The sequence below is a fragment of the Nothoprocta perdicaria genome, unplaced genomic scaffold (assembly GCF_003342845.1).
Source record: "Nothoprocta perdicaria isolate Ctin4 unplaced genomic scaffold, notPer1 scaffold_389, whole genome shotgun sequence".
Taxonomy (NCBI): domain Eukaryota; kingdom Metazoa; phylum Chordata; class Aves; order Tinamiformes; family Tinamidae; genus Nothoprocta; species Nothoprocta perdicaria.
The window spans coordinates 264,598-289,420 of NW_020455631.1; the positions used below are offsets into that span (position 1 = coordinate 264,598).

Here is a 24,823-nt window from a genome sequence, read left to right on the forward strand (position 1 = left end):
TGGGAGCATCTTGTCTCTGCTAGCTCCAAGTGGGTCTCTCTTATAGCAGCACTTCATAATGCCTTCATGAATGCAGGTTCTGTGTGTAACAGGTTCCCTCGAACAGCCACTGCCTGTTTTAGGATTAGCATAATTCCAGAAATGATAGGAACCTGATTTTTTTTTTAAATGGGCAAAGGGGAATCTGATTAGGTTCCACTACAGCATTTCACTACTTGAAATTCAGGTGGATGGCAGCAGTTGCTGTGGTCAAGGTCACCTCTTCCTGACTCCAATTAAAGACAAAGGTTCCAATCACCAAAAGTTGCAGGCACCTTTTCTTACAGTGTTCTCACCTATTTCCCATCTACAGGAGGCTTTAAAAACACCCTATCTTCTGAGGCTCTATAAAGGGGCAACAAGAGGTGGCTGGAACAGCACAATATATTGATGGTCTTACCAGTGCAAGGAGGTGGAGGTTGATGCTGCTGGGACACAGAGGAGCCACCAATCTGCTCCCCTGCAGGTTGAAGTTGGGATTTTCTTCCCCATTTCCACTTGAGCAGTGTTCAACATATTCCAGACTGGAAGCTGGAGCACATCCTTCCAGTTGCTTGGTTCCCAAAGACCAGAGGCTGAGCCTCTGTCTTCACTAACTGGGAGACCAGCAAGCACAACAGCAGCCTCAGGCTTGCTGTACTTTCTGCTTTGTGAATATTACTAACTCAACTTGTTTCCTTAAAGAAATGTGCTCAGGGGTGCTGTTTCTGGATGGCTCTTCATTTGGTCAACAAATATTTTCAAATAATTTACCAAAATGTGCTAGAGTTTGTTATGTGATGGCTAAAATAAGAGGCTAAGTTAGCTTTGCTTGTAAAAATAAAGGGAGTTCAGGGAAGCTTTAGTATGTCCAATCGGTGCAGGTGAGTATTCTGCAAAGGGGACAAGTCACAGGGTTCTCAGGTTACTTCTGGTGTGTCTTGCATTGGCTGAGGAGCCACCTGAAAACTCCCTGGTCTTCAAGAGGGGTCAGCTGCACATCTGAGAACTTGCCTGAAGGCCCCTCCCAGAGTCATCAAGTTAGAATCAGCAGTGAGAAACAGCTGCAAGGAATGGAGACAAGGCTGAAAAGAAAGCAAAGCAACCACACTGGTGGTGCACATTTCCTCAGGAGAAAATGGTGTTGTGTGGATGCCAACACACTGAAACTGTCCTCRTGTGTCTGTGCAGAGAGGGACCTTTTTAAAAGCCAGCACTGGTTGTGCAAGGAGGTGCTGACAAAAAGTAATATGAGCTGCTATCAAACCTTTCCACCTATAAACAGAGGCTGCAACTGCCTTAGCAAGTAGTGTCACCAGTAGATAGGTACTTCAGAGCAGAACAGGTTTTGCTGAAGAGCTGATGCCCACRCTGTCTTTACAGAGAGTTTAGCCTGGGCCACCTCTCAGCTGGAGCGAAAAGGTGAGCTACCCGAGAGTGTCTTTCAATTAATTTTCCTTTAGAGTGATTCAGTTCAAAGACTACTCTGTGGTGGGAGCAGAACTGCCAGGAAACTTGCCCTGAAAACGGAGCTCTGGATCCACAGTAAGTGCTCGTTCACCTTCACTCCCAGGCCTTTTCATACCACTGAAACACCTCGCTGCTAAGGCTAGGGAAACCAAGAATTCAAGCCTTCTCTGCAGGATGAGCCCTTCAGCCTGCTTCCCTCCCATAGCTAGGATAATAAAGTAGTAATCCCTGAAGGATTTCAGGCGTCTTCCAGGTAACCATCCTTCTGGAAATGAAGCGGTGAGCAAGGGAAGCCTATGTCAAAATCGGCTTTCTTCAATCTCGGCTGCTGCCTCAGCCCCCACGGGTTCAGCCACGGCTCCCGCAAGCGTCGACACCTCTGCTGCTGGGATGGGGTCTGCCCGGTGCTCTGCAGAGCCTCGCTCCTCCTGGGTGTTGCTCAGAACAGCTTCCCTCTGCACCCGTGGCTCTGCAGGAAGGGCTGCTTGTGGCCAGTTCTTCACCGTCGCCTGCACTTCCACGGCCAAGCTTTTCAGTTTCTCTTTGTACTCCACCATTGCCTCCTGCTGGAGCTGCAAACAGAAACCCCCAAATCATTTTTGAAGCACTGAAGCTAAGCCCAGTTCAGGCTGAGAATGCTAAGGGAGAGAAGACTGCATGACAAAGTGTTAGTAATTTGCTCTATTATAGCGCATATATATATACACACACACACACATATATATATATAGCAGTTTTGCAACCCTATGTGGCACAAGGTGCCCCAGGCAACCTTTGGCTTCCCTGCAGAAGAAGGGGGAAAAGGTTGGRAGAATAGGGTGCAGCTTGCTGATTTACAGTATTTTGATTTGCACTGAGGTCTGAGATGAAGTAAGACTGTGTGGTCACTTCACAGCAACTTGAAAGTCTCTATGCAAGTGTCAGAAGAGACTGAGTAACCTAGGAATGAAATTCATCTCCTCCAAGGGCACAGCTCCATCACACACTAAATTTAGCATTTGTTTGTTTCTTTTTTTGTAGGAATAGGTGAATGCTAGTGCTGGCACAAGGAAGGTAGGAACGTAGCAGCACTTCTGAGTTAGATCCATGCAGGTTCCTGTAGAACCACCCTCTAAGCCATTCAGTTTCCCTGCGTGCTGAGCACTGGGTGGCTGAAGTGTGTGTGTGGGTAGGATGAGTGTGTCATTAATTAAAGAAGTCACAAGGAAGACCAAGCCCTTGTAGTGGTTTGGATTTACTCTACTGCATCACAGCACTGAGCCAGAGATTCATTTTTGCCTTTACCTGGCTTTCCTTCTCCTTGATTTTTTTCAGATTATCCGTCTGCTTCTCTTCCAGTTTCCGTTGGTATCTGTCTGTCCTTTCTGTCACCTTTAAAAACAGAAGGAAAAAATGCCCAAAGCTTTGGTTTTATAAGAAAAATGGGATGCCTTAGCCATCCTAAGCTTCTAGCAGCAAGACACAGGGCTGTGAAGTGCATTCCCACAGTTATCTTCCTTTCCCACAGCTCCTGCTGGCTCCATTATATGTGCAAYGCCCATGACCCTGACCTCTAGTGCCAGGGCAGCACTGCAGAAGCTTACCCAGTATGTGCCCACACACCCTGGCACAGGTTTTGCTTTGCAGGGTGACAGGTAAAGCTGAGACACAACCCTCTCCCCTTCTGCAAAACTGTGCACACAATAAAATTAATGTGGGGGTTGCAATGAGAATTATATGTACTTTTTTTTTTCTCTCTTAAATCCTTGAATTAGAAATGTTCTGTATGCTAGAGAGTTCTCTTCTGCATTGCATCTTTGTCAGCTAGGAGGGCTGACAAAACCCTGATGGGATATGTGTTATCTTAAAAAGGACAGTGTCTTAGCTGCAGCTTGGATGTCTGAAGGACATGCTCAGAGTCCCTGATGCGACAACACTTTAACAGAATTTAAATACTTTTAATTTAAATTCAAGTTCTGCCTACGCCACATACTGCTGAGCCATGTGGGAGACCTCCATTTTGGAGGAGATGGAGATGCCATGACAGTGTCACACCAGAACTTACCAGCTTGATAGTCTGCACTACTTCCTGAATATGAGCRTTATTAATCTCCTTCTTTAACCTTGAAATAAAAGAAAGGTATAAAAACTTATAACCAATCCCTTATCTTTATAGGAAGCCTGTTTATCAACACTGATAAAGTGCCATACAGCAAGCTAGGACTGCTGGTACCCACAGAGACACAGGTGTGCCAATACTCATTAAACATCCTCTCCCATAAGGAAATTACTGTAATTTCAGGAATGGGCAAATAAACAACATTCCAACTTGGCTGAACATAAGGCAAATAATTGGGTGTAAAATCGATTTTTTTTTCAGTTTAACAAACATGAAAAGGACCTTGCTATGTGTAGGGATATCAAAAGAGGTTATGTGCCCTCTTATGTGCCCTTAACCATGTGAATTTATTACAGCAGGCAGTGCTACACTGAATCATAGCATGCAGTGGTTGAGTGCACAAGCTCAGTAGCAGAATATTTATTTTTATAATAAGCAGAAATGGAGAGAAAAACACAGCCATTATATGCCTAAAGACAGCCTCCTAATTGAGGGAGGTGCTGAAAACGGCTGCAAACAGACTCTAGAGAGGATGGAGAAGACCTGGCTTGGATTCTGWGGAGGGATAGATGCCTGTCGAGGTTTAAGGACAAGCACAGGATTTGGAAATGCTCTTAGCTTGCTGATGAAGTGGCTGGGAGATGCTCTGTCACCCCAGCAAGAAGCTAAAATGAATAAAGGACCCCGTGGCAAGTGCTACCACAAGGTCCTCTTCCAGGTGCAGGCTGTCCTCCTGGATGGCCTCTCCCCCCCATTTCCATGTGGGCTCCAACTGCCTTTTRAGCCAAAGGCTCAACTGCCCTCAGGCCTTTGAAGAGTCTAGAGAGTAAAACAGGTCTTGGCAGTACAAGCAAATCGCTTGCCAGGAGCAAGCAATATCTATGCCAAGTTGTCTGTGTGTGCCATGACCTGCTTGGCTGCTTTAAAGAGCTTCCCAGTGATGATGGAGACTGAGGGGTACTGCTGCTGTCTGCCCCGAGCAGCACTGCTGCTGCTGTGCCTGGCAAAGCTACTCCAGTACCTCTCCTGAGCTGCCTTGTCACTGGTGTTTCTCATCATGGCTTGTATTCGGTCCACTCTCTTTGCTTCCAGCTTCTTCTTTATCTCCTTAATATTGCTGCAGGGAGAAAAGCGTGCCGAGGGAGACAGAAGGGATTATGCAGCCCATGTACCAAAGCAGCACTAGTAGCACCTCTCCATTTTGCCATACTTCCATAATTTCAGAATTTGGCTCTACATTTGTCCATAGGAGCAAGAAACTTACAGCAGGGCTACCACCTAAGAATTTCATCAAGTACCCCCCCATTTCTGCAGTTAGAAGAAATGGAGTAATGACTTTCTTATCCCATATTATTTATGACTTTATAGGCATTTGTTACTCCCCTGCTCTTGATCATCCCCTCTCATACATGTTGTTTTACATTTACTGACACTGAATTTATCTGCCATCTTACAGCCCAGGGCCTATCTAGAAGTTAATGAATTGATTCTCCCAATTTGTTCAAGCACTGAAGCCCAGATGCTCTCATGTCATTAAAAAGTCTGAGTGGAGACAGCTGATGACCAGAGTGCTCCAAGACCACAGTCTCCTGGCAGGAAATACTGCTTCAAGTGTGAGCCCTCCATGATTCCTTCATTATTCAAACAAGCAGTTTACCTTTCTGATGCTTCCTTCAGTGCCTTCAGCTCAGCTGTCTGCTTCTCTTTGGCTAGCTCTGTTATCTTGGTAACTTGCTGTTTAAAGGAGCAACACAAGATCAAAAGCAAACCATGATGAGACCCAGCCCCCATCTCAATTACCATCCTTTAATTACCACCAGCCTAAGCTCCATCCCTCCCTGCACTGGGCTCCAGTGGCCAGGCTGGCTGCTCCTCATGGCTCTGGGCAAACCTGTGCTCCTGCTCAGCAAGGCAGGGCACATACCCAGCTCCTGCCATCCTGCCCATGGCCAGACTGCACCTAGACTCCCAAAGCAGCTGCATGCCCAAGTCACAACCCTCTACCCTACTTGCAGAGAGCTCCCTAGTGCTCTGCTCTTATGGGAGGCAGTGCCAGATTCACTGCACCTGTGGACAGATGGGTTGGAGCAGTATAGCCCACCTTATAAAGGACAGAGGCCTGCAAGGTGTTGGACCTTCTCTCTGTGGGAACAAGGTCAGGAAGAGCTATAGTTGCCTTGAAAGTGATATGCAGCTGTAACAGGGCAAGTACATTCAGTTTCTTTCTTAGGGCATCTCACTAGCAGAATAACCTGTGTAGGGAGCTCCCTCTGCACTGCTGCCTGCTGAGAGACAGCCTGAAAGGAAAGAAAACCCTGGCTCCAGGGCTGAGGGCTGTGCAGGCTTCTCAATTCTTTTTTGGGGGACTTGCTCACTAAGTCCTATGCTCTTTAAAAGGACCCTGAGACAGGTAGGTTTTATTCTCTTGGTTTCTGTGTCTGGCAATACACGTGGTTTCCAGATAAACTAGTTGTCAGGAGGCAGTTGTTTCTATCTGGAGAGGTGGGAATGGGCCAGCCGGTTCTGCAGAAAAGCCTGTGAGATGCCTGGCAAGCCAAACTGCACCAGAGAGCCTCAAATTGAAGGTAGACAATGCAAAGTCCTCTGGCAAGCTACGATGGGAAAAGGCCTCCAAATCTTGGAATTGTGCCCCTTTCATTGGAATAGATGACATATCCCATGTTTATCACCAGCATCTATGGACTGGAACTTGTTTCCAGGCATTACCGTGTCTTTTTCTACTGCTAGCTCAAAGAAGCAGCTCTGAGAACATGGGAAACACAGACACACTTGTGGGACTRGTTGGTTGGCAACACCTTATGCAGACACCTACTTCTATAACCACCAAGTCAAACAAGAAAGTTCCTTCCGACTTTGAAGGCTAATGAGCCCCAGCCCTGTTGTGAGGGCTAACTGGTGCACTAGGAGTAAAGCTTTCTGCCTGACTCATGGACACGTTTTTTGAGCTCGGTTTCTGTGAAGAGGAACATGGTTTTCAGACTGTCCTCGGTGCTCTCTGTGTGGCCACATGCAGCCCTTACCTCTGTGGCATGCTGCTCCTTCTTCTTTCGAACCCCGTTGTGGTATTCCTCCCCTAGGTGCATGAGGTCCCTCTCCAGCCTGTCCCTCAGCTCCAGAACTCGGCACTCAGTGTTTTCTGCTGTTTCTACAGCACTGGCCCATGTACCAAGGTCATCTGTGGTGATGCTCCTGCAGAACAGATAGAGCAGCTGAGCTGCCTCTAGAGGTGTTGACACCTTCCTGACCTTCCTACCCATCTCTCAGTGGGAACATCTGATGCTCTACAAACCCAGTGAGATGTTCTGTGCCTGTTTCAGAGAAGAGGAGCACGTTGGTCTTGCACTTTTCTCTGAAGAAAGCCACCCCACAGAAGTGGGGGAGTGAAAGACAAGCCAGCTAGCCCTGCTGGAGACCTGTGCTGTATTTTACCTTTTCTTCTTCTGAGTTTTTCCAGGATATATCATCCTTTTCTTGCCTCCATGGCACACAGGCTCCAAAAAGAAGGCGGAATATCTCTGCAGCAGCTCCTCCTTGCGTTTGCTTCCTTTCCGCTCTAGCTCCTTCAGCTCCTTCTCCTGCTTCTTCAGCAGCTTCAGAAAGAGCTTCATCTGCTGCAGTTCTTCAAGGCTAGCTGTCTGTGGCTCTAAAACAGAACACAAAGATGAGCTGTCTTCTCTTACACAGCACTTCTCACACTGCTGTGATGCTTTGCAGGGGGTCAGAGAGGTTTTTTCAGCACTGCCATTGCTCAGATTTCCTTCCTCTTTTCAGCACTACACACAGATCAGTTCAGCAACTGGTAGATGCCTGGCTTAGGTAGAGCCAGAGGAATTACAGCCTCTTGCTATTTTAGCCAGAGATGATGATGATGATGATAATAATAATAATAATAATAATAATAAAAGGGCACTTGTAATGTGTGAAGCCTATTGCGACACTTGCCAAATGACAAGCTGAGGTGCTTTGAGCCCTTCTAGTTTTAATGGCTGTTCCCTCAGTTGTGAAGAAAGAATAAAAGGGCTTTTCAAGCAGGCAAAAAACTGAGGGGGAAGGATTCCTGTGAACTGCTGGAGAACTCGTTATCAAGCAGCAGTAGCGAGTGAGTGAGATGCAGTTATCTGTGGCTGACAGCACAGGGAGTCATTTTTTCAAGGGAAGTAAGTTTTTCTTGGTGTGGAATGTATAAAAATTAACWGACTTCTTCATCTCTATCCCACTTAGAAATTGAGCAGACAGGAGCTGTGAGACAACGGACAATGCTACTGCCCAGGCAAACACCAWGAATGGAGTTACCTGCAATTTGGGTTGCTGCTTTCACGTTCACATCTGTCGCCAAAGCTGCTGCTCCTGAAATCACAAAGGAAATGGAGAGGGGAGAGCTCAGCAGGAACACAAGCCACGGAACAGTTGTTGGTGTGAACAGCAAGTGACTGAATTAAGCAAGCTACAGAGGTGCTCGGGGACTCTGTTGCCAGGTGCAACAGAAATGGGAGCAGAAATGCCTGCCTGCAACAGAGAAAAAGGGCGTTTGCTTTTGTATTAATTGGATTTTAAGCTACTGGTGGTTCGGCATACATTACACTTTTATAGAGGAGGTGATCTTTCTGGCTTGAAACTTGAGGAAAGGCAATGTTTTGATACTAAGATATCTGAAGCTTTCTGGATATCTCCAAAGATCTTGTCTGGAAATTTAATCAGTCCAAAAAAGTTTAAATCCTCTCTTTAACTAGGACAATTCCTTTTTTTTTTTTTTTTTTTTTTAATCACTGATGCTATACAGAATAACGCAGGAGAAGCTCAGATATCTCAGCAGAGAAAAAGGTAGTGGAAGATGAGTGTAAATGCTTGAAATCCGGTCTGTATTTCTCAAGAGAAACTGATTTCAGTTACCTCAGGCTGGAATCTACAGCCCTCATCATGGAAACAGCAATATTACCCTAACAGGCATTAAGCCTGCCTGCCTTGGAGGTCAGAGATGATGTTCATACAGTTGGGTCTTTCCTTCACTTCTTGGCATTCTCAGTAGATACTCAAGATTACTTTATTATTACTGTGGAGTAATGCACACCCACACTAGACACAAGAACTGGGGCTGGGATACCTGCAGTTTTCCCCAGCCTTACCTGCAGGTCCGTTTGAAAAGGGAATATGGAATTTCCCGGTGAACTCGGGCAGCCCGTTAGTTTCAGCAGAAGGGAAGCTTCTGTGTGCTTCAGGCCTCTAAAGCAAAGACCAGAGGTAAACCAAAGCACAGCATATGGAATTGGAGACCAAAAGATTAGTGACCAAAAGGGCCATCAAAGACCCCCAGAGAGCTGGCATACGCTTCCTGCATTCCTGAGCTTCAGTTTGTCTTGGCTTTCAAGTACATCACAYTGCTAAGTTCCTTCTCCAGTGACAATGGTGGTAACCTTCACTGGTAGAAGGAGCTTCAGCAATGTACGAAATACCCCCAGATGCTCCTTCCACAGCTGTTGGTCTTGAGTATTTTCTAGCTCCAGGCAAGGCCTCAGGTCCAGAAATAAGTAAATAGATGCATCCGTTCTTGGACAGCCTTGCTCCAGGATAGTGGAAAGCCTCTTGGCAATCCTTTCCATTATTTCAGGTGGAATCCATGCATCAGGTTTGAAAGATTATGATAGAACTCAGAAAAATTCACCTTCACTGAGCCCGAGCCCTCTTTTAGCTTCACTGATCTCTTGTCTTGGAGACTGAAGAACTTAATTGGGTTGGAGAGAGCAATAGTCAGGTCTAGAAAAGAGAATAAGTCAGGATTATCAAATAACTCAGTATATTTTTGTTTCTCCTGTTTTTCTGGTTTCCTTTTTTGGCTTAAGAGGAAAATGTTTCACYTTCTCTACTTCTGAAAACCATCTCTACTAGCATAAAAGGAAGGGACTCCTTTTTTTGGCCCCGGTCCCATTCTGAGGTGAAAGCTCACGGCTGACATTTAGGGACTATTACATGGAGCTGACAAGAGGATATTGCTGCCAAGGTCAAAGCCAGGCTAAGACATTAATAAGCTGCACATCTCTGTGCTCCAACCTTGCAGAGATAAAGACCCTCAGCGTACACCTCCTTCATCCCCTCTTTTGAMCATCTGCTCTAAAAAGAAGGATCACCGTATCCCAGGATCAGCAAGAACCCCCTTCAAAGGAGGAAGATGAAGGTCTCTGCCATCCTCAGCCCAGCCCCATGTCTTCCCCCCTTACATGGTGGTGGCTGCTACCTGCCCATGCGTCAGGAACGTAGTCCTTTATTTCCAGGTACACAAAGAGCGAGGGCATAGTGAGTGGCATGTTACTCTCGCTGCGGAGACAAACGTGGTGATATCCTGAAAAGAGGAAGCACAAGAGACCAGTTGACCCAGTCCTTCCCCCTGCTATAGTCCATGGCTCTAACAGGATGAGTTTGAAGGCCTGTAAGTGCATCCGACACTAGGGACTAAGTGGCAAAATATGCAGATGCTTCTGTCTTCTCCAGTTTCCARTTCACAAGTCTGAGGAGAGCCAAAGGGGAAGGCATTTCCACAAGACTTACCTGAATGCACAGCAATAACGGGAATGACACGGTGCCCAATGAACTTCCCTCCTTCCTCCCAGGCCACAAGTTTGAGAGATGCCAACTCGGGCATCATGATCTGTGGGGAACAAAACAGCCAAACAGAGAAATGCACCTGTGTGTCACTCTTTTTCCTTGAATCCCAACTTCCATGATGCAATTTGCCAGAAAAGGAAATGAATTTGGAAGGATTATATAAACATAGGAGCTCTGCCATAGGGGCTGTTCCCCCTCACTCCTTCCATTGCCTTTTCTGCCATAAAAAATAACTAGTAGCCTCAAAAGATTTTTCTGAGATGTTTTAGTAGGCTAGAAGTGCCTGCTGGTTCACAGTGTGCTTAACAGAGATGAATGTGTAACGWGGATTTTGCCCTCGTAACCCCAACCTTACTATCACTTTACTTCCCATAATCCAGTAGCTGCATTAGTAAAGACCACTGAATTCTTGTGGACAGATGTGGCATCTTCCCATGACCTGGCACACCTCAGAACCTCCCTTCTGGTTCCATTACTTGTCCTCTATCTGGTTCTCATCGTACTGTGTCACCACATTGGTTTAATTCTTTTCTGCTTCCTCGTGCTTGGTATTTTCAAAGTTGTTAAGTGTATTCAGTGCATCACAGAGGGGAGACTTTTGATGTCTGTTATTTCCAGAAACTTTCCCTATAACCTCTTACCTGTAAATGGAAATCTTCAGAGAGAATTGTTTGGGATATGGCTTATCCGAGAGCACAACAGRTAACTCCTGGTGTGTCTAAAGCTTTCAGATCCCCAGAAAGGAATCCCTACTGTTTTGACCCACAGGATGTCTAAAGCCTTTCTATCCAAGTTACCATCAAATGCTACTACCTTTTCAAAAACAAAAGCCTCCTCTTTCCATACAGGGTTAATGGAGTTGGCAGTGGAGGTCAGCTTGGTTCTGTATTTGCGCTTGGTGTCCCTGGGCAACCCAAAGAGCTCCACTTCCACATAGGTCTTCACACTGCGGTCTGAGAGGAACTGCCCAGAAAGGATCTAGGAACAAAACACAACATAGTTAGCAACTGCAGGAAAAAATATCATAGAAGAAGCCACCCCTGGCTCCCGGACAAAGTCCTTCCCCACACCCCAAACACTCTTTCTGCTTCCAATCAGCACTGCAATACGCTGTTCCTTTGACCCTTTCTTCCCCCACGGTTCTTGCTTCAGYACCTCCTTGATCCTCATCCCTCCCGCTCCTCGCAGCCTTGGATCCTTCTGTGTGTTGGCTGCTGATTTCCCACTTCTGTGTAATTAATATCAAACAGTGAACAAAATGGGAAGCTGTGACGCCCTCACACAGGCCCCTCAGCATCCCTATGATCCCTGCAGGGTGGGGACACRGCTGCCAGTTACAGGCAGTGGCTGTGGGGCAGGAGGAGCAGCAGGGCTGGTACTTGCCGTGACAGACAGGGTACTGGCCACCACCACATCCAGGCGGTCCACGGAGAAGGGGTCAAACTGCTTGTCTGGGCGCCGCAGGAACTCGTGCTTCAGCAGGTAGCCACACTGCCCATTGAACTCGAACAGAGCCATGTTCTGCTGCATGGGGACRTCTGAGAGCAGGGAGCAGAGGCCCACAGTGAGGAAAACATTCCCATGGAACCTCATCCAAGGGGACTGTGTGGTGAGAGCGAGCTGAAATAAGCTGTGCTTCTCCAGACTCTCCTAGCCCCAAACTCACCAAGTCATAAACTAATTAAGCTCCCCAGAATCCATCAGGGAAAAATATTGCAGCAGCTGTTTTGCAAAAAGTGCATGGCCGTTCGTGACTGCACCATAATCCATGGGTGCAGCTTGATTAAAATCTATTCTGAGAGGTACCTGCTGTTTCAGGTGTGAAGTGAGCAGCTTTCTGAACCCTTCGACTCCTTCCTCTTTCACTCCAGGCTTTTTCTCAGCCCATCAGGCTTTTGCTAAGCCCATCTTTTCCACTGCTACTTCCTCCCTCGCTAACACTGCCTTCTGGTTTCTACACCCATCTTTAGCGTGACATCCTCTTCCTCACCAATCTTTCTCACACCCTCTCTAAGTTTCTTCTTTTTTTCCCTCTCTCATCCTGTATCTAGTCTCCCACACTGTTTATATATGAAAAGAGCAAAGGAGGAAGAGGAGGAGAGAACAGTTTCATCTGGAAGATTTTCTTTTCTTTCTTTTTAGGCTCCTGAACTTGGCTGTACAGCAACGAAAGGCCCTCATGGGACCTGGATGATGGATGGCAGCAAGGAAGGGCACAGCAGCACAAGGCACCCAAGCACATTCAGAGCAACTGCACTGTTGGGAAATGGCAGTGAAGGAAGAGGTGGAGGTGTGGAGGAGCACGCAGCATCCCACACCTGCAGGACATTATGGCACTCACCCATGGTCTGGAAGTTCAGTGCCACCATCTGGCAGCCCACATTCCAGAACATCTGGGGCAGGTAATTAGAGGAGTCCATCCGGGTGCCTTTGGGATAAATCCGGCTCATTTGTCGCTTGTTATATCTACAGTTACTCTATCGGAAGCAGGTCTGGAGCACTTCAGGGTACCTTGGGCCTAGCTCATATGTTTAAATTATGAGATGCTACCAAAGATTTAGAACCTTTCAAATGAGAAGGTTCAATAGTAGCTTCTTTCCCATATCCCTTTCTTCTAGAAGCAGGAATCTGGCCATCAGGGCTTTGCCAGAGCAGGATGCATCTTATCAAGAATCTGCCAACAGCCTCCAAGCCACCCTAGAAGCTCTTATGTCTCTGGCACCCACACAGTTTATTCACTTCTGACTAAGATTTAACTGGATCCTGAAATTAGAAGCCAGCCACAGCTACCTCAGCCTTACCCAGGCTTCACATCAATACCCACAAGTCCCACAAGATTTTTGCCAGCATTTGATGGACTGATGCAATGTCTTAAGCTCTCACGCTCCCTTGGCAACAAGGACCAACCGCTGGCAAAAGGATACTCTGCAAACTGCAGAGGGAACTTGGTTAGCAGGTCATAAGCCTTCAATTCTGTGAAGGAAGAGATGACGTAACTCCGGTTCTTCTCTGGAAATGGGAGATAGAAAAGCAGTTACACAAAAGGTACCCCTAGGCCCTTGTCTCTTAACCTGGCTGTGGAGACTAGAGCTGGCCACACATAGCTCCACACGGGGGATTGCACATTTCAACTGTACATTTATAATTGCTTAGGTAGAGCTTAAATCACAAGGATTTTTGCCTTTTGCCCTTGCCTCTCTTTGCTGAACCCTACCGAAATTTGCAGCACAGCTTCCACATGGAGTTTTAGTTCCAGCAAATCCTAATATTCCAAGCAAAGTTTTGTGCAGAGTTCCTTATTTTATCAAGTTTCTCCTTCTTCATTCCCCTACTTACATCCTTTTTGTTTGTTTCTTTGAATTCATCATTGAATTCAACAACTCAGTGAGAGCTAGGCCCTCTTTTGGAAACCATTGAGAGGAAGCTATTGGGTGTTAAGAAACTGGATGCACCTTCCAGATTTCAGATAGCTCCTCTCTGTCACCAGCCACAGTTCTAATCAGCATGGAAGAAGAGGAAGGCCAGTCACAAGGCTTAGGGCTGGGCTCAGTCCTGCCCTCAGAAAGAGCAGGACAAAGCCACAGAAACATCCTTTACCTCTAGACTATTTCCTTTCATTCTCACTGGTATAGCCAAGCGCATGGTACAGAGAGAGTGTGATAGAAAATAGGTGACAAAGTCAGGTGACAAAGAACACCCTGCTCACATGGATGCTCAGGATGCTGAGAGGGCTGGAGCTCAACTTACGAGAAGAGACTTCAAAGGAGTCAAATTTGATGGGCTGGATGTAATTAACTAGGCTGGACATTTCCTCGTACGCCGTCACTTCCAACCCAGCAGTGCCCTAGGCAGGAAACAAAACCCAGGAGAAGACAGATGAAGACACCTTTCCTAGCAAAGACACAAAACACACCTGGGCTTCACAAAGAAATCCAGTAGCTGCTCTAAGCAGAGCACACCAGGTTCCTTGGCTTCTCAGAACTGCAGTTATTTCCTAGGCAGGGGCAGGGCTTTGAAGCTGAAACCAAGACATTTGGTACGATGAGATATCTCTTCAACCTCTCAAAACATGGAGTCTGGGACAAACTTGGGACACTGCTTCCCCTRCTCTCTGACTGATATTAGGAAGATGGAAATGGGAAACACATTTTCTGTTCAAGGGGACGCTGAACAGCTACATACTCCTTAAGCAGCTGCACTTCATATTTCTRTAGCAGCTTTTATTGGGCTAAGGCTAAACCTCTGCAAACACCCTTCAGGCAGGTAATTATCTCCAAATCATACACATTATCCAAGGCAGACTCAGAAATAATACTTCTCCTGCCATATCCCATATGCTTGCAACATCATTTGTATTATTCAGTTTCTCCTGCAGATGCCTTGTTGCATGGGGGAGGGCAGGTCTCTGATCAGTCAYAGTGCAGCTCATTCCCATTTGGGATTTAATCTCAACTCAGGATGGTGAGGCCCCAAAGAAACCAGAAAATGAACAGAGTGACAGTACCTCATCTGACTGCATCTTTTTAATTTCTTCTTCATCCAGGTTTCCCAGTTGTTCCTCCTCTTCCTCTGGCTCCTCTTCAGCCACGTCGCCTGCCCAGACTAAGCACATGCACACGGATGGCTTACTCAACCTCCAACATTAACCATTGGCAATGGGAGTTCTGTAAACCCACCCAACCAAGCCACACAGGAGGAAGCAGCTGAGGTATGAGATCTGTTCTGTCTTTGTACCCTGAGCCCAATACTTAAGACTGAGKTGGTGGGGAGGAGAATGAGGACCGAAGGTTTTATAAACCATCAAGAACATGAAGGTTATCGGAGAGTTACAGGCAGTAAAATAATTATCCAGGCTTCCATAAAACCAACAGCCAACGCTACCAGTGAACTACCAACGCAGACAACCCCAAACCTCAGAGTAGACAGCAAGGTTGATGGGCAGGGAATGACGTTGGCTGTATGGCATGGGTTGAAATGGAGCCTCTGAAAATAGTCTGAAAGCTGAATTTATCTGCTAAGCTTATGCTTATTCTCAGGATGCCTGAATTAATGACTGCTATCAGCTTGCCCCCGAGGTACTATGGGGCTGATCTGGAAGGTTTCCCTGGGGCCAGATTTATTCATCTTGCAGTACCAGTCCATCTTCCCTTCAAACGTACCTGTATCTTCCCCATCCATAGAGGCTGGCAGCTCGGTGATTTCTGGTTCTACATTTCTCCCCTTCTTCAAGGAATTCTGCCTCTTTCCTGACACAGACTGGTTCTTTTTGTTCTTAATCAATATTTTCCCTAAGAGATCTTGAGGACTTGGTAGGGGAACTCCTGGCTTCAACTGTAACAGAGAAATTTCATACTGAATTTATAGCACACAGACAGATCTTAAACACTTAGCTCTCCTATGCTTCCCATTACCATTCCTCTGGCTACTTACTAGTGCATGGAAACCTCTCTCTACCATTGCAGACTTTAACTTCTCTACCTGTTAGCACATCCTACTCTATCTATGCAGATCTCTCCTAAAACTTCACCTTCCTGAAGTTTCAGATTAGCATTATGCATCTTCCAGTTCTGCTGCTTGTGCACACCATGATCTTTCCAATTACTTACCCTGTACCACAGCTTAAAAAAACCCATCTATATTACCTGGGGCAATCCACACACCTCTGGCTTTCTCATTATTCCAGACTCTCAGTCCCACATCAGTATTCAGACCATATTTAAACTCTCTGCCTGAAGCAGATTTGAATTAAGATATCAGAGTAGGGGGGCCAAGAACAAGGATGTGTGACTGAAACCGTGTTTCTGGACATACGCTGCCAGTTTCGAGAGCAACAGGCCTATTAATAATTAATTTAATTAACACCCTGAACACACATCCTCTTTCTCCCTTTTACCTGCATAGGGCCATTTGTCTGGACCATTGGCAACTACCAAACTGCTCACTGCTTGTAGCTTCAAGACTGCAAGAAACCATTTTTTTCCCCCATAACAACCTCTCCACTAATCCAAGTTCTTCCCATCCCACCTCAGCTTTCACTTACTGGGTATTTTTCCAGGGGCTCTGTCAGCAGCATGTTACCAAATATGGTCCGGCAGTACTCAGCCATCTTCGCTTGCTGCTTGGGCCTAACAAACAAGAAAATCAGACAGGGGCAAGCAGGAAAGCAAGGGGTCCAGCCCACAGCTTAGCATGAGAAACAATCTTGAGGTGCAACCCAGAAAACAATCTCTTACCTTTTCATAGATAAATGTATGGATTCTGAAACACTTCCTTAGGACTAATCTCTTTTATCCATAACTGTCCCCTCACCCAGCTATGGGCAGTTAGGGTGGCTTTCACTCTGTAGCTTACCTCTCATATCTGACCTGTTTCAAATATCTCCACCAGTGTTTCAGTTCACTTCCCTAAAGCTAAGGCAGGAAGCCCTTTAGCACCACGCAGGCTTTGCCTGAGGACTTTCTGCAGAGAAAACTGCTCCTCCACACCTGGTCCCAAGCCTCAGATACTCACGAGTCCACATGGTTTTCGAAGGACAGGATAACAGGGTAGAGAGATGTTTTGAAAGCGCTTTCTGCTATGGCCTCRATGGCATCCTAAAGGAAGGGAAGGGGCAGAGAGGGAAGATAAGCACTCACTAATAACACAGCCATGCAGTGATTGCCCCTGGCAGAACTGGCTGAAGTTGACACATTGAAAGATGGACAAAGCACCATATTAAACTCCTTCAAACCTGATTTATGCTTACCTCAGAATCTGCCCATTTCTCTACCATCTCACCTGGCTTTAAAATCCTTCTGACTAGCAGCAAAGAACATCATAATGCTCAGCAACCAGCAGGGCTGACATTTCAAATGCAAATACCATGGAAACGTTCTCAGCATTAATGATGTAGGAAAAAATAATCCTATTTTTCCCCAAGCCCCTATTAAACTGCCACAAACTTTCCCCCATTTCCTTTCCTAGTGCTGCTAATTGCAATGTTAAAGAAGTATCATTTGCTCCTTTGTAATTACCTCCCAGATTTTATTCCTGTCCCTTTGTGCACTAACATCACACAGACCATGGCATGTGGCAAAAGGACTGCAGGTTAAACACCTGCAAAAGGCCACATTTTTCCCCCCCAAAACCAACTCCCAAACAACCGAGCAGCTCTCTCTGCTTTCCCCTTAAATTCCAGGTCAGGAAGCATCTTAGCAGGGTAGAGGCTGCCACAGTTGCTTCTCTGTGGACCACTTGGACTGCTTATCAAATAACCCCTCAGCATTCAGGGCAGGCAAAGGGGCAGAAGGAGCTTTTAAAAGGCCACAAGCAACGTTAGAGAAGGGAGGGATCTGCAGAAGGGAAGATCTACTTATTATATAAAACTAAAACCTGGGCACATGCTGAGTTAACAGTGACAATTTCCTTGAGGTGCAGGCAAATGCTAGAGCAGAACCTGCTGCAATTACAGCAGCTACAGCTGTCATTATTTCTGCTCTCTGCAGTGAACTGCTGTGCAGAAAGCAGCAGCGGGATCACAGGACCTGGGAATTTACTGACACTGAAGATGACAATACCTCTGATCATTACTAAGCATCAGGGGTGTTTTTTCCCCCCACACATAAATATTTTACTAAGAATGGAGTGTGGGAACTGGAGGGGAGTTGCAGAATAAGTATTAAGAGCTTAAAGAAAAAAAAGGGGGAGTACAGAAAAAAACGTGTGCTGCACTGATTTTTAACCTACAAGCTGTTCATAACTGCGGTTAAGTGCCCTAAATTCCCAAGTGAAAAGCAGGTTTTGGACTGTGTGCCATGAAGCTTGGGAGCTGGGTCCTAGGAAGCTGTCTGCCCAGCATCCTGGAGGCTGAACACGCTGCTCACAGACAGGTAATTAGGATGTGAGTCTTAATTAGGAAATATTCCTCCCAAGTGCTCCCATGTGCTGCTGTAGGCCACACAAAGCTGCTGTAGATCAGTTAGGAGACAGCATTTGTTTTCTAGAATCTCTTTTCCTCCTGTTTTCTGACAGAGATGCCTTTCTCACACAGCCCTCTATCCACACATTCACCTTGCTGCACAACCCAATGTATGCAGATGTATCTTACTCAACCACCTCTCCATCGCTCCTACCTGACAGCCTCTATGTCCCTCATTCATTCATCTTTATCCAGCTAACAACCTCTCTTCTGCTCCTCCCACTCCATAAACATAGGCAAAGTCCAACCAATTGCATATCTATTGGCCTCTCCTCCTATTTACAACTTCATTCACTTGTCATCTGCCCGTCAACCTTTTGCTCTGAGGCATCTTTGCCCTCAAGCCCATGATAGTGACAGAATCATAGAATCCTTCAGGTTGGAGGGGAACTCTACAGGGCATCTAGTCCAGCCCTGCTGTCCCCGCAGTTAGCCAGCCTCCCTGAACAGAGCTCAGTCTAAAACCCAGCAAGGGACCAAGCCATGTGGGAAGCAGCTCCTTCCTTGCCTTGAAGAGGATCTCGGTTGTCATGGTGAAGCCGTGCGTGATGATGGGCTCCTCATCTGGGGGCCGGCCCTTCCAGCAATCCAGCTCCACGCAGCGGCAGCCGGCCAGCAGCGTCTGGCGGTACATTTCGGGAGATGAGATGCCGGAAAACTGGCCAGCTAGAGAAGAGCACAAGAAGATGATGGGGTGGCCATCAGTATTCACTCATGTTGGGCATCTTTGTGCAGGTTGAAGTGAAAGGGTCTTCTGCCTTGTTTGTACATGGGGCAGACTGGCAAGATGTTTTAGGTAACAGGGTGACAGGCCTTCCCCATGCACAGCATTTGTCCCATCCCTCAGGATGTAGCACTGCCCTCGGCCCTCCAAAGTCAGGGCTGATCAACTGACTGAATGGCTCGTGTGTCCTCTGTGGTGGCATGTATGGACGCGAACTGAGGTACGCTATGGAACTGCCCTACCTGTTAAGTAAGTGTTGTGTGAGGAATTGATGAAGTAGTGTGAGAGTGGCTGGGTCATATCCTGGTACAGCACTAACTTGTCCAGTGCTATCACATTGTTCTCGGGGCCGCAGAGAAACCAGACCATCCCCTCAGGAGACAACTGTCCTGTGTGGAAAACAAAGCTGTTAATGGCTAGGCCACAACATGGTTCTGGCACCTCCTTGCCATTGCATGATAACATGGAGCACTTGGGAGAACTGAGCTAAGAAAGTGAGGGCAGCAGACAAGGTGACATCCTCTGCTATTGTCCTGCCACCTCCACAGCAGGACATGAGAGAAAACCAGACCTACGTGCTACGCAAGACTCACCTCTTTGGATGTTAATCCCGCTGGGCTCATATTTCTCTATCAGGCTCTGCACCTGCTCAGGTTTAGCTGGTGGGAAAAGGATGTCATTGAGGCGAGAGTCCCGCTGCTTCTTGTTGATAAACTTTGCCAAGTGCTCTTTGGTCATGTAGGGCTTAGCTTTCAAATGGCTACAGGAAGAGAGTTACAGAGGATCGGGGTTAAGGTTCCTGTGTATCACCCAGGAAAACTTCACAAAGGAGAGACTCGTACCTCCTCTGGTTACCAATGGGCAGTAACTTCTTTGGGCCCACCAATTYCTATCCTGCCTATGTAAACGCTTCCCACTGTGGCCTTCCTTCTGCCTCTATATTCTTCCTAATTAATTCCATACTGTTAACAGGTTGTGCTGAGGGTATATTTCAAGCCTCTGCTTTGAACTCTGAAAGGGCCTGAGTTTCAGAAGGTGGTAAGTTGCTCGCTCTGYGAAATGAAGTCCACTTAACAAACCACAGTTGCTCAGAAAAGCAAACAAACAAAAAACCACTGGTGACTTGTGAGGATTTGCTGTTCTTCCCCTGTACAAGGCCTTGTCTGGCTGTGGCTACAAGCCCCATCACYTGAGGAGTGTTCCTGCAGCCCAGCAAGGCCTCATCCTCTCTATTAGACTATCAGTGCAGGTGTTAAAGGACCATTCTGTACCTGCCCTCTYAGGAAGGCTCAAGACCAGCCACACTACCCAGAACAGCTATCCTTCTCCCTTCCTTTATCCCTCATTTTTGTCTCAAAACCCACTTAAGGGAAACTTACTGTGAGGTAAATATCTCATCAATCTCAGGCCGGGGACACAGATTCATAAGGAAAGTTTTATACACAGTCTCAGGGAAGTCCTCTGGGTTGATAGCATCATTCTGAAAACAAAACAGAGCCCAGGCAGTGTCACAAACCTATTCCTGCCTTCACTTCTCTGTTAACACCAAACACCCACAGATAGAGGATAATTACAGCACTTGCTTGCAACAATATACAGATGAGCAACTGGAGCATCCAGCAAGCTCTTAAGAGTAGATGGGGAGGAGAAGCACTGCAATGGCCTGTCTCTGAATGGACAGGAAAGCAAACTGCCTCTGATGTGGCTGCAGTTAGGGCAAGGCACCTAACAAGGAGGGTAAAGGGCTTCAGAGAAATTCATAGTGTTTGGGCTGCTGATTTTTTTTTCAGACAGCATCATGGGCAGAGTAGGCAAAGCTTTCCTCAGACTACCTGGTCGGATCCTTACCTTGCCCTTGGGAAGATGACAAGCACTTAAAGCTGCTTCCACCCGCTTCCTATCTGCAGGAAACATCTGAAAAATACTGAGCAGAGAGGGGCAAAACATCAGAACCATAGTGTAACTGGGGGAATGTCAGAAAATCTGGACTTGGCAGCTGGGGGAAACAGCCAGAGTGCAAGATATATAGCAAGGTGGTCAGTATAAATCATGAAAAAAATGTAAACTTGGTCAGGAAAATTGTAAACATGAACAAGAGAAGAAAATGTTACTTCAGGGGAGTACCTGGTGACCAAGGCTTACAAAGCGACATCTCTACAGCAAATCTTTGACTACTCTCAAAAATATTTCTGCTGTGGACTCTATAGGAGCTCTGCCACTAAAATGGATCATTTTATCCTTAAAATCACAGTTGATTGTCCTTCCCCTGAGCCCTCTTGGAAGTGCCCTCCTTGACATCCTGCTTCAAATTCTCAGGGACATTTCCTCCCACAAGTCACTTATCGCATGCCCATTTGCTGCTGTGGATCAAGACAAACTCTTATGTCCTGGGAAGCAAAGGCTTTTCACAAGTCCAAGGCAAAGAAGGTGCTCTGATACATGATGGAAGGACAGAGGCTGCTGCAGAAACCAAAGCTCAACCTCAATTTAGAAAGTCGAGCACTGGTCTGCAGAGCAGAATTCATTGTCAAGCCTTCAGCTTGCAGAATCTTTGCCATTTAATGTAATACTAACAATAACTGGAATCTCTGTACTTTCAGAAGCTCCCAGCCAACAGCAGCGAGGACTCCTCTGTGGATAAATTCAGGTGTCGATCCTGTTAAGCTCCTGGTGTCTCTGGTGCTCCCAGACAAATAATGGGAGCAAGAAGTGCCAAATGCGGGTTTGAACATTGAAAAATGTTCAGTGGGAGCTACAGCAGACATATGCAAACTCATTATATATCAGCTCCCAAGCAGCCCTTTGCAAGGCAAAACTTATTGCGCCCTTGCTTTGTTTCAAAGCGATGTAAATGTCTAAAGACAAAGGCAGGTGCTTAGTGGCAATCCCCAAAATTATGCAGACATGGAGGTTTGAAAGCCCACTGACCACTTACCTGCACCTGGAGATGCCGAATACTTTTATAAGCCTTAGAAACTCTTAATCTGGACTATTAGGCAGTCTAATTTAGTTGCTATCTAACTATAGATAGTAAGGCACATTTGACTACTCTGTAAGAGAGAAAGACTGGGGTGTTTAGGACAGATAGAAGTGGCAGAGATTATTTTAAGCTTGTTTTGGAAAAAAAAATAGGCTCTTTTCTCTCTGCAGCAACGTTGCCTTGCTTGCATTTTAAAGAGCAATTTAAAGAGCCATCTCCTAGAGTGCTCTTCATTAAAGACTTCATTAAAGACCTTTTTAAAAACCCACTGACAAACACCCTCGTTTCCGACCAAGTGAAATTCTGCTGGTTGGGAAAACAAGCAACAAGGAATGTTTCTTGTGGAGTAATGATCAACTATCCTGGAAGAGATTTAGCCAGTATAGACTCAGTCTAGAATTGTCAGGCAATATAACAAACAGTAGGCAGCACATTGATTGCAGGTGATTGGCACTTGCTTTTTGCAATGCTGTAATGCGGGGTGATTCAAAACCTTCCAGTAAGTTGCTAAGAATGCACAGACTGCAGGGTCCTTACTCTTAATTCAGAGGGTAATTTATTCATTAGAAAGGGGATTCAGCGCTGCTGCAGTGCAGTATTTTGTCACAGTATGAGGTGACTAAACACAGAGGAGCTGTAAGACCAGTCATGGAGAGATTTGAGCAGAGAGGACACTGAGTGGCACAAAATCAATTCCAGCCTCATGCCACACAGTGCAAGAGAAGAGAATTAATAGGCTGGTTTTTGCTTTAACAAGCTTTCTTACGTTAAAGCAGCCTACACCTCATGCACCCTTTAACTCAGCTCAGCAAAAGAAAGCCTTGACCAGAATAATAACAGACTGTTTTTGTTGATCAGTACTTGGCAACAGCCAGAAAGTGAAATCCGGGGTTGTTCAAGACAACTTCTTGCTGCAGATGAAGATGAGTCTCAAAAGGTCTTCCAGGTTCTGTGTCAGACTCCTGTCTTTGTGGGGGTCCCTGGGTGCAGCAGCAGTTCTCTCAGGACCTGAATCCAGAAGCTTCACCTCTTTAGCACAGCAGGAGCAGGCAGCTGAAACCTATCCTATTACCACATCCTCTGTTTCTAGTGTCCCTGACACACAATGAAGACAAATATCCATACTTACTTCCTAACAGGAATTTTTCCCTCTGCATTAAGTTGCATCTTCAACTTTACCAGGCTGTGGGAAAAAAAAGAAAAAAGCCAAGAGAAAGAATGAAAATTCACTTGTATAACCTTTCAGCTTTGTCAGTAAGATGAAAGTAAGAAAATACAATTAGAAAAAATAATGGAAGAGTTAACTGATAATCAGAATGACAGCAAACTGTGAGCTTTGCCTCAGAGAAAACCTGTCCCCAATTCCTGGGAGAGACAGGCAAATGATAAGAGCTTTGATATCCCAGTAAGAGATTCCTCTGAAACATTTGACATAAATATGAAATAATGGTACCTGCTGCTTAGTGTTCCTCGGTGATCCCAGGTGGCCAACAAAAGAGTATGACAGAGGTAATGAAAAGGGGCAACCCTTCTTGCAGGTTAGCACTGTGACCATGGAGGGGACGTATTGCAGGCTCCAAATCTCTGCCTTATACCAAGTGCATTTTCAAAACGCTTTCAAAAAGTACTTTGGAGCCAATCAGCTGCTACGTGACACAGAGCCCAGCTACCACTCCCTACCTCTGCCATGGGGCTTCTGAGTTGACACAGGACTTGTTTTGGAGCTGCCAAAGGACTTAGACACTGAAGAACCTTTTATTTCTGGCGTAGAACGTACATTAATGTTTTAGAAAACTTTTTGTCAGAAGCCACTCACATTTTCTCTAAGAAGGTGTATCGGGAAGCATTGTACGTGAGGGGATTCCGAACAATGGCCATGATATCCTCAGCCCAACTCTGAGAACAAACAAAAATGCTGGATGTTAGGGAATTGCAACAGTACCCTGCACGCACAAAAACAGTGGAAGAAGTTTAGAGTGTYGTTTTTCTAGAAGTCTCTAGACCTACAGAAGTACTGTGCTTTACTGGAGCATAAGCGTGTGTTTGTAACCTTGTCATTAACACTGGCAGGGCTCAGGCTCCCTGTTCTCCCCCTCCCCTTTCCTGCTCTCCCTTGAAAGCTCCAACCCAAATAGCTCCCAGTGCCCCCTTCCCCTCCGGCCTTGATACCTTGCCAACATTCTCCTTGTAGGACACAAAGTTATGGAAAGTGAGATCCACCATGTCTGGGCCAGACACAATAGTCAGAGTCTTAAGCAGGAAGGTGCTGTGTGGGTAATCCAAGTTAAAAACTTCTCGAAGCTTCTGGCACTGCAAAAGGGGGAAAAAAACAGATGGGATAAAGGGAAAATGTAGGGAGAATGATGCTAACTTCAAAAAAGAAAACAACCTAATCCAAACCTTGATCCAAATTTGTACCCAACATCTTTGCAGCTTGCAAAATTTTATGTTATCTTGTCTTTCATTATTTATTTTTTTTTAATTACTGTTATCCCAGGGTCTGCATTACCTGGATCTTCCAAGGAACTGGATACCAAGTGACTTCATACATCTTCCAAGTGACTGATACCACTGCACAAACCTCCTGCTTTGGCCATGACAAATAAGTACTGGAGATTGCTCTTGAAATTCCTTGTGAGATTTCAGGCTGAACTTGCACACAGCCGGATAAGAATCTGGTCTGCTCACACCAGATGTGCAGACTAGCTTATTAGAGACAGCCCAAAACACTGATAAGACCAAGAGGACGATGTTTTTGGGGATCCTGAGAGGTCTACCAGGTGTAGAGCTGCTCACTGGAGACCTTATTGCTCTCTCTCCAGGTGCTGCTAGTTTCTAGTTTGTAGTGTAGGGTTTTTTTTCCACAGCAATTGCAGTATCCTACAGTGATGGCTTTTCTTGGATTTGTTTTGTTCAGTAGAGCACTCATCCGATTAGTCATACTCGGGTTTCATCACT

The 24,823-nt window shown here is 46.1% G+C and overlaps 1 protein-coding gene and 1 long non-coding RNA gene across 2 annotated transcripts in view; one reads left to right on the forward strand and one right to left on the reverse strand.

Moving 5' to 3' along the window:
- The window catches only part of PLCB2 (phospholipase C beta 2), a 36,970-nt gene continuing 12,147 nt past the window's right edge, over positions 1-24,823 (reverse strand). The window contains exons 4-32 of the mRNA XM_026044850.1: positions 24,035-24,175; positions 23,682-23,761; positions 22,995-23,048; positions 20,734-20,809; positions 20,265-20,365; positions 19,479-19,645; positions 19,128-19,274; positions 18,670-18,827; positions 16,715-16,797; positions 16,245-16,329; positions 15,364-15,535; positions 14,709-14,806; positions 13,952-14,048; positions 13,129-13,213; positions 12,546-12,670; positions 11,588-11,742; positions 11,018-11,182; positions 10,148-10,247; positions 9,837-9,941; positions 9,267-9,358; positions 8,731-8,827; positions 7,901-7,954; positions 7,037-7,250; positions 6,628-6,796; positions 5,244-5,320; positions 4,608-4,703; positions 3,533-3,590; positions 2,773-2,859; positions 1-2,060 (exon numbers count right to left, since the gene is read on the reverse strand). Coding sequence (XP_025900635.1) covers positions 1,788-2,060; positions 2,773-2,859; positions 3,533-3,590; positions 4,608-4,703; positions 5,244-5,320; positions 6,628-6,796; positions 7,037-7,250; positions 7,901-7,954; positions 8,731-8,827; positions 9,267-9,358; positions 9,837-9,941; positions 10,148-10,247; positions 11,018-11,182; positions 11,588-11,742; positions 12,546-12,670; positions 13,129-13,213; positions 13,952-14,048; positions 14,709-14,806; positions 15,364-15,535; positions 16,245-16,329; positions 16,715-16,797; positions 18,670-18,827; positions 19,128-19,274; positions 19,479-19,645; positions 20,265-20,365; positions 20,734-20,809; positions 22,995-23,048; positions 23,682-23,761; positions 24,035-24,175 — 3,411 coding nt within the window. The 3' untranslated portion in view covers positions 1-1,787. The remainder of the gene's footprint in view (positions 2,061-2,772; positions 2,860-3,532; positions 3,591-4,607; positions 4,704-5,243; positions 5,321-6,627; positions 6,797-7,036; positions 7,251-7,900; positions 7,955-8,730; positions 8,828-9,266; positions 9,359-9,836; positions 9,942-10,147; positions 10,248-11,017; positions 11,183-11,587; positions 11,743-12,545; positions 12,671-13,128; positions 13,214-13,951; positions 14,049-14,708; positions 14,807-15,363; positions 15,536-16,244; positions 16,330-16,714; positions 16,798-18,669; positions 18,828-19,127; positions 19,275-19,478; positions 19,646-20,264; positions 20,366-20,733; positions 20,810-22,994; positions 23,049-23,681; positions 23,762-24,034; positions 24,176-24,823) is intronic.
- LOC112952063 lies at positions 5,932-8,354 on the forward strand. The gene is made up of 2 exons (XR_003250322.1): positions 5,932-5,996; positions 7,829-8,354. It is a non-coding gene; the product is annotated as an uncharacterized LOC112952063 (long non-coding RNA).